This window comes from Lutra lutra, chromosome 12 (genome assembly GCF_902655055.1).
Source record: "Lutra lutra chromosome 12, mLutLut1.2, whole genome shotgun sequence".
Lineage (NCBI taxonomy): Eukaryota > Metazoa > Chordata > Mammalia > Carnivora > Mustelidae > Lutra > Lutra lutra.
This window is the reverse complement of record NC_062289.1, coordinates 65,093,252-65,108,260: the sequence shown is the minus strand read 5'-3', so window position 1 is coordinate 65,108,260 and position 15,009 is coordinate 65,093,252. Positions and strand designations below refer to the sequence as shown.

The 15,009-nt window shown below is 47.5% G+C and overlaps 2 protein-coding genes across 2 annotated transcripts in view; one reads left to right on the top strand and one right to left on the bottom strand.

Moving 5' to 3' along the window:
- Positions 1–15,009, bottom strand: part of PI4KA (phosphatidylinositol 4-kinase alpha) — a 123,026-nt gene that overhangs the window by 47,243 nt on the left and 60,774 nt on the right. The window lies entirely within an intron of this gene.
- SERPIND1 (serpin family D member 1) lies at positions 1,338–13,738 on the top strand. Its single transcript, XM_047698290.1, has 5 exons — positions 1,338–1,419; positions 5,600–6,495; positions 9,964–10,237; positions 12,063–12,207; positions 12,897–13,738. The coding sequence occupies exons 2-5, from the start codon at positions 5,616–5,618 to the stop codon at positions 13,086–13,088; spliced, it is 1,491 nt and encodes a 496-aa protein (XP_047554246.1). The 5' UTR covers positions 1,338–1,419; positions 5,600–5,615; the 3' UTR covers positions 13,089–13,738.

Below are 15,009 nucleotides of genomic sequence, written 5' to 3'. Positions count from 1 at the left end.
GGCCGGGCTTAGGTGTGTGAGAACAAGGTGGAAATGGAGGGAGGGGCCAAGAGCAGATCACATGGGGTTTATCAGGCCCCGGAGGAGTCTGTGCAGAGGGAAGGGCCTCTCTGAGCCTGCATGATGGTGCCCATGCTGTAGTCCCAGTGTCGAGCAGGAAGAGTGAAGGTTCTGAGAAAGCAGTGTGTGACCACAGCTACTGAATGCTGGCTGACCTGGACCCAAATCCAGCCACACCTGTCAACTCTTAAACACAAGGGATAGCCCTCTTTACACGCCAGAAATTTCTCAAAATGAGCAACACACAGACGCCCCCTACAGGCTTCTCACACACTTACAGGGTCCCCAGAGAGTCCTGTTCTCCATCAGAGGGACTCTGGGTAACAAACACACTCTTGGGTACCAAAATCAGGGAGGAACGCTCTGTGATAAGCTGGTCTTCCAAACAATTCAGAATATTCTAGTAATAATGTTTTAGATTACAGAATTTAAAATAAATGTTAAAGAGTGATCCTAGGAGCAACTGGGTGGCTCATTTGGTTAAGCATCTGCCTTAGGGTCAGGTCATGATCTTAGGGTCCTGGGACTGGCCCCATATCAGGCGCCCTGCTCAGTGGAAAGCCTGCTTCTCCCTCTCCCTCTGTTCCGCCCTGTCCCTGCCTCGTGCTCATCCTCTCAAATAAATAAAAAATATTTTTTTAAAAATTGAAGGGTGATATTAGCTCCACAGATCCCTGTGAATGCCTAGGTGGACCGGAGTTTGGGGAGCTCTGTTTAGTAATACCCTATCTGTTCTGTAACAGCTAAGGAAGCTGGACTGCAAGCCTGGCACAGAACACAGTGAGTGAGCTCTGGCTGAAGAAAGTTCTATACCAAGTTCTCCTTACACTAGAGATCACTGATCACATTCTCTCCCTTCCACTTTTTACAAAGGGACACACTCATGGAAGCACGGGGACACTTGCCTAGCAGCCGCATCAGGCCTAGAGACCAGACCACGGCCAGATCACCTGAGTGGGAGAATCCAAAGCTGGAAGGCAGATGAGTGGGCCTCTGCTTTTAGGGGAGCATTACAGGTACCCCCAATGCAACCCAGCCCCAAAGCTCTGAAGAGTGTCTCATTATGTGGTGGCTTCAGCAAGGACTGAGCCCACAAGCACGTCGACACAATGACAGTCATGCCTTCAAAACACCAGCTGTACCAGAACCAGAGCAGAGGAGTCAGAAGTCACTCAGCAGAGATCAAAGACCCAGCCGAGGGGGGTTGTGCTGACAAAGCTAGTTGAATGGTATTTGATTTGGGACATATTTACTTTGAAAAATACCCAACACCGGCCCAGCACCAAAGTTCACATTGAAACCCCGCTGGTGACCTTGGCTCATTTCATCTCTGCAACACCACTTCTCAGAAGCACAGAGGTGAGTTTGGTTTTTAACATTTCTGTCGATTTTAAATTCTTATTTGCAGTGGTTAGAGATGGATAACATGCATTTCTCTATCAAACTACAAATTCAAAAGCTTTCTACACTGTTTTAAAAATGGAAAAATGGTTTTGTTTTTTAGTCTGCCTAATATAACATTCTGTCAGTAACATTACTGACGCAACTGACAAAACTGGAATAGGAACTAGAATAGGAAAATATTGTACCTATGTTAAATTATCTTAAATATGTAATGGTACTATGATGGTACATGAAATACCCCTGTCCTTAGACATTTTCCCCTGATATATTTGAATTAAAAGTTAGAGGGACACGCCAAAAGTGACCTATTCTCAAAGGTTTCAGAAAAAAAAAAAAGTTTATGTGTGTGCCTGCTTGTGTACACACCCATACGCACAGATGTGTATATATGGAGAGAAAGCCATAAAGCAACTGTTCAAAATACAAAAGCCAGTGAATCTGGGAAAAGGGTGTACAGGGGCTGTTCTCTACGTCGGTCTTCCTTATTACCTTCCTTCCTTCTTCCTTCCTTCCTTCCTTCTTTCCTTCCTTTCTTTCTAAGATTTTATTTATGTATTTGACAGAGAGAGACACAGCGAGAGAGGGAACATAAGCAGGGGGAATGGGAGAGGGAGAAGCAGGCTTCCTGCCAAGCAGGGAGACCAACATAGGGCTCAGTCCTAGGACCCCATGATCATGACCCGAGCCGAAGGCAGACACTTAATGACAGAGCCACTCAGGGAACACTTATGTCGGTTTTTCAACTTTTCTAATGTTGGCAGTTATTTCAAAATGAAAGGTTTTTAAAACTTCAAGCAGTCACTCCTCCCCCATCATATCTGCTTTCTTTGGGCCTGAAGACATAGCCAAGAGGGACTAAGTTGTCCAGGTGTTATGCTTTGATGTGTGACCAAAAAGGCCAACCTTGCTCCATACTACTGGCATGAGAAAGCACCATATAAAGTTCCCAGAAAGGCAAACTTTTGAATGATTTACCTTTAAAAAATATTGCTTCTCTTCAAAAGTAGTCACCAGGATTTAAACATAACCTAGTGGTAGTTTTAAAGTGTATTATATATGGGCACCTGGGGGGCTCAGTGGGTTAAGCCTCTGCTTTCGGCTCAGGTTGTGATCTCAGAGTCCTGGAATCGAGGCCCGAATCAGGCTCTCCGCTCAGCAGGGAGCCTGCTTCCCCCTTTCTCTCTCTCTCTACTTGTGATCTCTTTCCCTTGTCAAATAAATAAATAAAACCTTTAAAAAAAATAAAGTGTCTTATATAATTGTTATACTAAATGGCAAAATGATAGGAAGACTGGCCTTTTATTATTATTATTTTAAGATTTAATGTGACAGAGAGAGAGCACAAACTGGGGGAGAAGCAGAGGGAGAGGGAGAAGCAGACTTTCTACTGAACAGGGAGCCTGATGTGGGGCTCGATCCCAGGACCATCATGACCTGAGCCAAAGGCAGATGCTTAACTGAGCCACCCAGGCACCAAGACTGACCTTTTAGATCCTTAATTTCAATTCAGAGAAAATATAAGAATTTTTTTCTCCTTCCTCTGAAAAGGGAATACTGAACACTATTTTTGGCTTTTCATCATGTAATGCATCTTATACAGAGTATAAGAAGCTTCCAAATACACTATATAAACACAGGATAAAAAAACATGAATGTCTTCACCTCTGCCTCCTTATCTGGTTTCAGATTCCTTTTCCTGAACTTTTATTTATTCAAGTTGTTGTTTTTTTAACCTTGTTTTTGCCTGAGAAGGATCTTCCTAAGTGCAGCCTAGCAAGGAGACTTCAACCAAGTTGCTCGCTTTCTTCTTTTCTAACTTTTTACAGTGTATTGCTGTCAATATCCATGCCCAGTTCTATCTGGAAACTGGCCCAGTTCTACCTCCAGCCAGACACATCAGAAATGGTTTCTCATGCCTGGGCCAAGTGTACAGCACCGCAGCCTCAGCTGGATGCTGGAAGGAGGGTGTGGGGTGGGAAAAGACAACAGACATTTTCAAAGTCAGAAACTGAGGTGACTTGCTCCCTCAAAGTGTGTGATTCAGAAGCGTTTTGGTGGTGATTAGAATGGCATTTGAGCTGATTATTTTCATGGTACTGTTGGGAAAGACCCAAGGAGGAAGATGGGGGTGATGTGGAGGTGGGTGGGCAGGGAAACCAGTTCTAGTGCTCGGAGCCAAAAAGGCAGAGGCTCCGCTGCCACAAACAGTCATACAGTGACATAAGGCTCAGGATCCTGGTATATAAAATGCTGGAAGGATGATGTTAAGTTACATAGATTAAATTCCTTGCATAGCACCTGCATCCAGCAGACCTCTATCAAGAGTCACTGCTGGGGGCGCCTGGGTAGCTCAGTGGGTTAAAGCCTCTGCCTTTGGCTCAGGCCATGATCTCAGGGTCCTGGGATCGAGGCCCGCATCGGGCTCTCTGCTCAGCGGGGAGCCTGCTTCCCCCTCTCTCTGTGCTGGCCTCTCTGCCTCCTTGTGATCTCTCTCTCTGTCAAATAAATAAATAAAATCTTAAAAAAAAAAAAAGAGTCACTGCTGTCATGAACATCAACAAAACTGAGAGTATCACAAGTTGGGTATCCGTATAGCTAGGCCCAAATTCAGACTAACAAGTCCAAATGTTTACTGAACAGACACCAGTAATTCTTATCTGGCCTGGACTGGAACCAGATACTGTGTTCCTCCAATACCTAGTTAACGGGAGATGGTTCCACACACACAACAAACTTGACAAGATACAGTTCTTCTTCCCAGGTTGTTCAGAAGTGACACTGGGATCATGTACGATGGTATAACATTATAAATACCTACCACTGCTGACCTGGTGAAACACAGAAACATCAAATAATAGCTCATCTACCCAGGATGCAATTTATAGGCAGGAAGTAAGCAAAAGAGAGAAAAAGCCCCTTGGCAGGTAAAACTGATCTGACAAGTCATGACAGGTCCTTCCTTGGAATAAGGCAGGGGATGGGTAAAGACAAGTTTACCACAGTATATGTAGTAAAACCTTATTTATTTGACTTTATTTATTTGAAAGAGAGAGCACGAGCGGTGGGAGGGGCAGAAGGAGAAGTAGACTCCCCTGCTGAGCCGGGAGCAGGACATGGGGCACGATCCTGGGACTTTAGGATCATAATCTAAGCCAAAGGCAGACGCTTAACTGACTGAGCCACCAGGCAGCCCAGAACTCATCTTATTTAAATAAAGGGACTTCCCCTCAGGCCTTCAAGCGAGAGCTTTCCAACATCATTCTCACACAGACCTTATAGAGCTGGTAAGATTACTCCCAACCCCATGCTCAAAGCAGTTAAGGAAAAAAGATTTAGTAGGTCCTCCTGACAGCATCAGGAGTCAAAGAACAGATGGAGAGAAGATAGGACACCTGTGGTAAGCCAGACAGCCTCACAGCCTCTGGGGCTCCAGGGGAAAGACAGGCTGCCAGCCACCTTTCACTGGGCACCCAGAGGATCTCTGCATTATGACAAATTCCAAATGTTATGCAAATTGCATAACTGTAAATAATGACACAAATTTCACATATCTTTAGAATACCTGTTTGCAGAAAGCCTGGCCCGTACGCCTTTTTCACTCTCTCCACTCAGGTCCCACCTCCCAGTGAAGCTTGGTGAGGCTCTCCTGGCAGCCCGCTCCTACCACAGGAGGCAGGGCCACACCCCAGCTCTGCACCCCTGCTTTGGTAGTGCCCTTATGAGAGCCCCCCTGCTTTACTGCACATCTGTTCCCTGTCTAGCTGGAGGAGCCCCTTGGTGGGGGTGCCTCCAGTGCCTAATAAGTCGTTTGGAAAACAGGAGACAAAGTTTGGTGAGTGAATGAAAAAGAAACTCCCTGGGAACACTGAGTCCGCAGGAATCTATATGGTCGCAGTGTTGTAAATCTTTGCAGAAGGGATTCTCAAGTTAGGGCCCACAGATCCTTCAGGTAGGTTTATGAAGCCACACAAATGTTAGGTATCTGTTTATCTTCACCAGCTTCTCTTAAGATGTGTGATAGTAAAATGGTTAAGGACTGACACTCCCAGGGCATCTTCTGGGGTCAAAGCTCTGAGCACGCCGGTGGCTGGTCTGCAAGGCCACCTTTGACCCTGTCACTGGTTTTCTCTCCCAGCTTTAGCTCTGCCAAAATGAAACACCTTTTCCAACCCTTCACCGTTTCTCTCATCCTAATGTCCATGTGTGGGAGCAACAGCCTGACAAGTCAGCTTGAGAAAGGAGGGGAAGATTCTCTATCTGCAGACCCTCAATGGGGGCAGTTAAGAAGCAAAAACCTGAGCATGCCCCTTCTCCCTGCTGACTTCCACAAGGAAAACACGGTCACCAACGACTGGATCACAGAGGGGGAGGAGGATGAGGACTATCTGGACCTAGAGAAGATATTCAGTGAAGATGATGACTATATTGACATCATTGATGCGGTTTTGCCAACCGATTCAGAGGCCGGTGCTGGGAACATCCTCCAGCTCTTCCAAGGCAAGAGCCGGATCCAGCGTCTCAACATCCTCAATGCCAAGTTTGCTTTCAACCTTTACCGCGCACTGAAGGAGCAGGCCCGTTCTTCTGACAACATCTTCATAGCCCCAGTGGGCATTTCCACGGCCATGGGTATGATTTCCTTTGGCCTGCGGGGGGAGACCTATGAACAAGTGCACTCGATTTTGCATTTCAAAGACTTTGTCAATGCCAGCAGCAAGTATGAGATCATGACCATTCACAATCTCTTCCGCAAGCTGACTCATCGCCTCTTCAGGAGGAATTTTGGGTACACACTGCGGTCGGTCAATGACCTTTATGTCCAGAAGCAATTTCCAATCCTGGATGACTTCAAAAGAAAAGTAAGAGAGTACTACTTTGCAGAGGCCCAGGCGGCTGATTTCTCAGACCCTGCCTTCATATCGAAAACCAATAACCACATTCTGAAGATCACCAAGGGGCTCATAAAAGATGCACTGGAGAGTATAGACCCAGGTACTCAGATGATGATTCTAAACTGCATCTACTTTAAAGGTAAGAAATAGCTTTGTTTCTCAAAACAAACTCGTGACATATTCTTTTAGTGTGCAGCTGGACTGAGCATCAAGAACTGTATTCTCTAGCTCGATTTATCCAGGAAACCAAGTCACAAGGTCAGCTCACAGGGAAGAGCAGGATGAGGCGACGGCAGCAGCTGACACTGAGCCCTAACTCTGTGCTCTACGTGCACAGAAACTTCAGCACAACCTTGTTAGTAGCATCTCATTTTACAGACAGAGCCACCAAGGCACAGAGAAGTAAAATGATGCTCCCAGGGCACATTGTGTATATATTGTGAACAGCCAGTAAGGGGCAGAGCCAAGGGTGCAGGCCATCTCTAGCGCTTTGTTAAATTGGAAGAAAAAAGATGAAAGACCTTTTAAGCATTTGGCCATCTTGGATTTGGGTTTTTTCCCATTTCCTTTCCCAGTTATCAGTAAGCAGGAATATGGACAAGAGGCTGAAGGCAGGTATCTGAAAACTGTTCAGCTTGACTAACATTAATACCTGCAACTCCTTTTAGGACCCTTGCATACTAATGGGAAGGAGAGGTGAGGAAATAAATTATCTCCAGACCAACTATTCTGGGCCAGACAAACAAGGAGGACATTCCCTACCCCCAAGCTACTACACAGACATAGGACCCCTGGGATCCTGGAAGTAAATGGGCAATGGACTTGTAAAATCCAGACCTCATTCATAGCGCCCTCCCTGGGACTTGAACTGGAAGAAACTTCTACCTTATTCTACAAGCCTAGAGAGTCAAAGGGCAGACACTAGAAACGTGTCCACATCTCAATGACTCATGGTGACATACAACCACTCTCCTCTCTGCCACCAAAACCTTGTGGGCACCAGCTAGAATCAGTCCCTGAGGCCTGGGAGGCTATGCTTCCTCACTAGTTAGCTCTAGCACTGGTTATGGCAGCCCAGGTAGGTGAAGGACACGTACCCTCTCTTGGCTGCCACTCTGGGGTGGTGGGGCTGCCGAGGGAGGGCTGAGGCCTTCCAGCAGCTGAGCCAGGCAGGCATTCTGCCAGATGGGCAAAGTAAGGCTGAAGCAGCCAAGACCAAAGGAGGGGCATGGAGGCTGAGCCAGACCCCTGGGCTTCCCTCTCAGATGCCAGGCACACTGCTGGCCTTGTAGTGGGTGTTCAAAGGCTGAGGCTCTAATAGGCTTGTGACAGACACACAGACACATGCCATATATGCATACATATGGTGAACACACATATGTGTTTTTTAAGAGAGACAGTGAGAATGTAGGCAGCGGGGAGGAGGAGAGGGAGAAAGAGAGAAAGAATCACAAGGAGGTTCTACACCCAGCACGGGGCCTGAAGTGGGGCTCAATCTCACCACGCTGAGATCATGATCTGAGCTGAAATCAAGAGCTGGGCGCCACCCCCCCACATATACTTTTTATTATTGATCTTAAGTACATGGAAGTGAGCAAACTGTTTAAGCCCCGGCCTCGCCACTTCTTATTCATGTGGCCTTGGGCATGTCATTCAATGTGTCTGGAACTCAGGTTCCTCACCTTTATCACAGAGATGATGATAACACCTGCTCTGACAGGGCTGTGTGCAGCACTGCAAGACAGAGTGATGCAGTGCTAGCCTGGTATGTGGCAAGAGCTCAATGAATTTGAAGGAGTAAAACTGCAGATGTCAACATCATATAATATATTAGGTAGGTATGATACTGCTAGTGACATTTATTCTGCTTCTGTGAGCAACTAACCTATGTTTAGGAACAGCTTTAGAACAGTTACTTGGGCAGCACCTGATCCATTGGTCTGTGGGGGCGCCCCAGACATGAGTGCCTCTGCACTAGGCTGGCCGAGTGATCAGGAGCAGGCAGAGAAACACAGCAACAAGCCATTCCCGCCAGCAAGGACTGCAGAATGATGACAATAGTCGATTTATAACCTCTGGCACACTGTAACCAGTGCCACGCCAAGGGGTTAAAGTGGCAAACATACGTGTGTTCTCTTCCCCTCATGTTGGATGGTCACTTAATTTACCACTGGAATCAGAGGGATGAAATACCTATAGCACCCAATCTTTCACGGAGGCTTTTTTTTGTTTTTTTTAAATCACGGATGCTTATCAAAAGAAATGACGGTCTAGAAATATAATTTTAATCGCTAGTTCCTCAATGTGTTACTAATCTGATTTTTTAAAAATGTCTTATTTATTTATTTGACAGAGAGAGAGAGAGAGAGAGAGCGCACAAGCGAGCACAAGCAGGGGGAGCAGCAGGCAGAGGGAGAGGGAGAAGCAGGCTCCTCGCTGAGCAGCGCGCCTAACAACACAGGGCTCGATCCCAGGACCCTGGGATCATGACCTGAGCCGAAGGCAAACACTTAACCAACGAGCCACTCAGGCACCCCACAAATTTGATTTTTAGTTCAAATATTATAACCGCCTTGTAAAGCACAATGAAAACAGAGGCTGGGTCTCAGGAGGAAGTCAGAAAGAAAACCAGGTGATGTGTGACTCTGGCAGAAGCACAGTGACGTCTGTGCTTGCCACGACCCGGTGGGGGAAGAACCCCCGGCACCTCGGCGGTAAAGGCCAGGGTTGGTGCAAACACCCTACAATGCACAGGGCGGCCTCCACGACACAGATCTGCCCCATGTCAACAGTGCTGAGGCTGAGAAGCCGGGGAGGAGGCTTATCTCGCCCCAGTGGCTCTACCTACTAGCTAGAAACCCTGAACAAGTTATTTTGCTTCTTTGTGCCTCAGTTTCCTCCTCTGTAAAACAAGGCTTATAATAAAAAAACACACATCTCATATGGTTGCTAGGAAGAGGAAATGAAGGATATGGGAAAGAAGCTTGGACAAATGCCTGGCACACTGCCAGTTCTCAGTTGTCAGTCAGCAGCCATTATCATAGTTACTAGCATCTTAGAGACGAAACAGACATGCACTTACTCCTGGAAACACAGCATTATACCCAAATCTGACATGAAGATCTGATGGCACCATCAGTGTATCCTTCTAGTCCCAATGGAGTCAGAGTGGAAGGGAGGAAAGACGCTGAAACAGCAGCCGTGAGCAAAAAGCTGCTCATTTTACAGGTCAACAAGTAAAGGTCCAGTCACGTTCAGCATCTTGCTATAGTCAAACAACTAGTTACTTCCCTCATCTAAACCAGAATTCATTCCAGTCTGTCTAACTTCTCTACCATTATCATACTTCCTATGAGTATGTCAGCATTCTGACCTTGGAATCATTTGGAATAGCAGTCCTCAAGTGTAGTCTCCAGACCAGGAATTAGCAAGAATGTGCTAGAAATGCAAGTTCTTGGTTCAAATTAGACCTACAGAACCAGAGACTCGGGGGTGGGGGGTGCAGTCAGAACAAGCCCTCCAGGTGTTTCTGATGCATGCTCACATGTGTGGACCATGGCTTTAAAATAGTATTTTAATAAAAGCCCTGTTCTTGTTGACTTTACAGGATCCTGGGTGAATAAATTCCCTGTAGAAATGACACACAACCACAACTTCCGGCTGAATGAGCGAGAGGTGGTCAAAGTTTCCATGATGCAGACCAAGGGGAACTTCCTGGCAGCAAATGACCAGGAGCTGGACTGCGATGTCCTGCAGCTGGAATATGTCGGGGGCATCAGCATGCTCATCGTAGTTCCGCACAAGCTCTCTGGGATGAAGACCCTTGAGACCCAGCTGACGCCCCAGGTGGTAGAGAGATGGCAGAAAAGCATGACAAACAGGTACCTGAGGTTGAATGTTTGGTCTTTTGATCTTTGGGAAGCTGGGAGAGACCAGAAACACTGGGGATTTTGGTCATTTCAAGAAGGGAGACGTGTGCATAAAAACCCAAGAACTGCCATCTTGGGCCACTCTTGTTAATTCAGCCCAAACTTCCTGCTCAGTGAGAAGCAATCAGACAGCATCTGTGAGACACATCTGCCCCCCACCCCACCACATGACAGTTTCAGATGTGGGGGGCAGGTGACTTAGAGCCAGCTCAGAAACAATCCCGGCCCCGCCACCTACTTGCTCTAGAGCTTTGAGCCCTGGCCTCAACACTCATAGAAGAAGCACGATTCTATGACTTCCTAGGATTGCAGAGAGACCTAGAAAAATGACTCTGAACACCCATCACAGTGCCTGGTGCCTGTGATAAGCTCTTCCTTCCCTGTGCAGGAAATGCTGTAGGCCTCATAATCTATTCAGGACATGTCGCTCATGATTTTCCTCTCTCATTACTCCAGAGTCAAAACAAAAGGTTTTAAGCAATTACTATGATTATTAGCAGAACATGGCAGAAAAAATAGAGAAGTAACATTTCTGTTCTATTGGAAACTGGCTAGGCCCATATTAAGATGTGAATCTGGTTCAGGTCTCCTTTTGTGACAAGAATGCAGAGAAATGGAACAAACCCAGAAGAGGGCTCTTAGAGGAAGGTATTTGCCCAAGGAATCAATGAGTCATCAGGCCCTGTCAATTTTTCCTTAGAAATGTCCCCTCTGTACCCACCTCCTTCCTAACCTCACTGTCTGTGACCTCCACCCTGAGCCAGGAAGGCCTAACCAGCCTGCCCATTCCATTCCTTAAGCCCCATGGCACTGGCCTCCAGATAGCGTCCCCAAGACACCCAATGGCTCCAGCTCTTATTCTCAGAAGCTCTCTATGGGCCACCTCCCCACAGGATACAGCCCAGCTTCTTGGCCAGGCCCACAGACACAGTCCCCCAAATGACCTGCTTTGTCCCTCCTCCTTTTTCCTCCCCCTGCCCAGTGCCCCTCTGCATGCCAGCCGGACCACAGCTCAAGCTCCCTCCAGGCTTGGCTCACGCCATCTCTCAAGCTATGGGCAGCCTTCTAAGCCCCAGGAATACCCCCTCCTCCTCACCCCCTGCTGGATGGCTCCAGTAGTTAGATCTGTCCTGGTTGTTCAGACATTATCCTACCACCTTTACCATTTTGCTGCTTCACACACGTGAGTCCTGGCTTGTCAAAAGGAAAGCAAACTCTTCAGCTGTGTCTGATGTCTCTTTATCCCCTTTGTGTGCTAGACTTGGCCCCATGGGCAGTGTAGTTGCTGTTTACCCATAAGGACTGAACGTGTTGAGACAAGGACAGAGAACTAAAGTTTAGCACTTTCCGGCATGTGAAGGGTTCTTTTTTCTCTACACTGATCAGATATTCAACTGCTTACTTGACAAAATGAGAAATGCGTAAAATCAAGGACCCAAACAAGATAATTATTTCAGATATTTTTCAAACCACAAACCAGTATAGTTCTGGAGCTCACCTGGAAGGTAGGCCGTGAACCCCACAGTATGGAGGAAATGACTACCTAGCACTAACCATGCCTCCATTTTAAGGAACCGGAATTATAATGGATGGTCTTTCCCCAAAACTCAACTGACAGTACTAGGATATGAATTTCAAGAAGTGCTGCATCCATTCTGTGGTAAAAGAAACCTGGGGTTGATGGGGGAAATGAAGTTGTGGACATTTGAGGGAAAAACAGTATTCTTTTGGAACTTGTGGTTCAATAAAACTGGGCCCCCTTTTCTTCTCTGCCCAGAACTCGAGAAGTGCTTCTGCCAAAATTCAAGCTGGAGAAGAACTACAACCTTGTGGAGGCCCTGAAGTCAATGGGGGTCACGGCACTGTTTGACAAAGACAGCAATATGACAGGAATCTCAGACCACAGGATCACCATTGATCTGGTACGCTCTCCCCTTGTCCACCCTCCACACCTCTCCCCAGCATCTGCCCCCAGCAAAGCCTCCCTCCTGCCTCGTCTGACTTCACACGTCAGCGGTGCTGAGTCTACCAGACACTGAGTGGGCAGGGTAATCTGTTTTAGGAAGCAGCGTGGGAGTGAGCCTCATTCCTGCTGACTGCAGAAAGAGAGGAGGTGTGTGCCCCGATCCGTGAAACAGGTATACCCAGTTGAATCATGAAAGACCCGTTAAAATATATGCAGAGAAGGTGCATGACCTGTATACTGAACTTGAAATAACAACAGACAGTCCACCAAAAAAGAGTATCGGTCCAAAAAAAACCCATGCAGATCCAGGCCCCACCCTCCTGGCAGTGCTCCTACAGTGTGTGAAGGAGACGGGGCCTGTAGGTGCCATCTTGCTGGCAGACCACTCATACTATGACGACCACCAGAAGCAGCTGTGGTGCTAGAGTTTAGAGATATGCATTGTTTATATGACACAGCCTCTGAGCACAATTACTGCATCTGGCAGGAGGTGAGAGAGGCCTTCAAGGGTCATTCTGGCCAGCTATGGTTTGTGCCTTGTATGTGGCGTTTCCACCCTGAATGACAGGAGACTCCACTATATCGTCTATCCCTCTGTGTGCCCACTGACCAGATCTGACAACTTTCCTTTCCACTTTGAAATAGTTCAAGCACCAAGGAACCATCACGGTGAATGAGGAGGGCACCCAAGCTGCTGCCATGACCACGGTGGGGTTCATGCCGCTGACCACCCAAGTCCGTTTCACTGTTGACCGCCCCTTCCTCTTCCTCATCTATGAGCGCCGTACCAGCTGCCTGCTCTTCATGGGGAGAGTTGCCAACCCCACCAAGTCTTAAGGTGGAGGTCTGGGTATTTCAAGTGTCTTGGGGGGCACCCTGTAATCCTGGTTCCATTCTAACAATGAGAATGGAGATGTTTTGGCATCATGGCTTTCATGGTTTATGCTACCATTCTGAAATCGACGCCCATAGCAGAGAAGAAATTTACAAATGACTGAGAAGCTCATCAGAATCCGTTCAGCAGGGTGAACAATGCCAGCAGTTCATAGAGGTTAACGTACCTGTGATAAGTCAGCTGTTACATAGGGTGTGTCAGCAACATACAGACGGGCTCCCTCCCGCCCGCCTCCTCAGTGCAAAGCTATAGAGGGCTTACCTGTGTACCTCCTTTCCCTGCTGTCCCCATTCTTGAACTTTTGGCTCTATCACTCAAATTACCAGCGCTCATCTGGACACAGAATACAGAAATGAGCTGCAGGACTAATTTCTCACCTCTCCCAAGGATGGTGCCCAGGACAAAAGCAGCCTCATGACATTCACGGGGTGCCCTGGGTGTTAGGGCTTAATTCTCTCAAGGCCTAACCTTGTGAACTGATGCTAAATGTCATCTATACTTCTGCCGTCACCTCACTGCTGCCCAGAGGACAGTGTGTACACATGGCCATGCCTTCTACCTTAGAGATAAATAAATATTGCCACTTTTACTGGTGTCTGCTATAATTCTCTATTTTGTGAGGCTCAGGTAACTAAGAAAAGTCAAATTCAAAATAGCTGACATTCCCAGGAATGACAGAGGTCGACAAAAAACAATTTGAGTTCTTCACGGTGACTTAGGTGCTACACAGAAAGCATATTCCTCGGGATCAGGACGTGGTGAATGTTGCTAAATCCTAGAGGCAACAATGCTGTGGATGGGGCTTTGTAGAAATTCCTGAAATGCCAGTCTTCATGTGGGGCACCTGCTTTAGCTTTCATCCCTGGACGCAGGGAGACCCTCAGACGAGCTCCCATAGTGGGTCTGGTCTGAGAAAGCAGGCGACATTCAGATGTCTTGATGTTTCGCTACTTGGGTAAAACGAGTGGAATTCAAGAAGGCTGCTCAGAATTCAAGGCTCCTGGTGCCTCTGCAGTGCTGGGGACTCTGGGCGGTAACACTGAGAGCATCTGTGTGTGTGCTGTGTGTGCAGCTAAGAGCTGCAAGAAAGGCTTTTTCTTCTTTGCAGCCAAGGTAGAGCAGGGTTTGAGCACAGGTTGGCTTGACTCCAGAGTCACCCATAGAGTCTTGTCACGGAGGGCTTTGACTCAGTGAGACCAATACTAGTCATGGTGGCAGAAAAAGGAGAACACCTAACGCTCCCCACTGTAGGGAGCCACTGTGATGGGTTTGCCTGCAGGTTATCACTGAGTCTTTCCACCAACACTTAGAGGTTCGCACTGTTATCCCCTCTTTTTGACAGAAGAAACAGCTGAGGTCTCAGAGGAGACATGATCCGCCCCAGGCCCTGCTGTTCATTGGTAACTCCTTTCCACCCGCTTCCTTTCCAACTTCCCGCACCTCCGCCTCCTGTATCTCATGACCAGTGCAGGGTGGAGGCTACGTCTTTGCCTATCACACTTCCAGACCTCTAGGGGAGCCCTGAGCTGGCTGACACCCCACTTCTTGAATTCCTTCTCCAGTGCACTTCCACACTATCCTTTCCTGGTGCTTGTTCCTGCTTTTCTTGTCCTGCTGCTGGTTTCTCATGTTCCTCCTATTCCTAAATGTGGCTCTCTCAAAAACCCCGCCTATGGCCCTTTGCCATGTCTGTCCCCTACCCAAAAGGTGACCATCTCCCTTCCAATGTGGCCTGCCCCACCTCTGCTGGAGCCAGCCCAGGCTCCTCTGTGATCTGGCCCAGGCCAAGGCCCTCCAGCCTCCATGCTTTTCGTTCACCTACATCCACTCAGAATGCACCCAGACCCTCTCTTTCAGGAACGA

Bases quoted from the DNA above. Each gene is read 5' to 3' on its own strand.
- SERPIND1 (XM_047698290.1), top strand. From the start codon at position 5,616: ATGAAACACCTTTTCCAACCCTTCACCGTTTCTCTCATCCTAATGTCC. The intron at 10,238-12,062 runs GTACCTGAGGTT...TTCTCTGCCCAG, and splicing joins CAGAAAAGCATGACAAACAG to AACTCGAGAAGTGCTTCTGC. The intron at 12,208-12,896 runs GTACGCTCTCCC...ACTTTGAAATAG, and splicing joins ACAGGATCACCATTGATCTG to TTCAAGCACCAAGGAACCAT.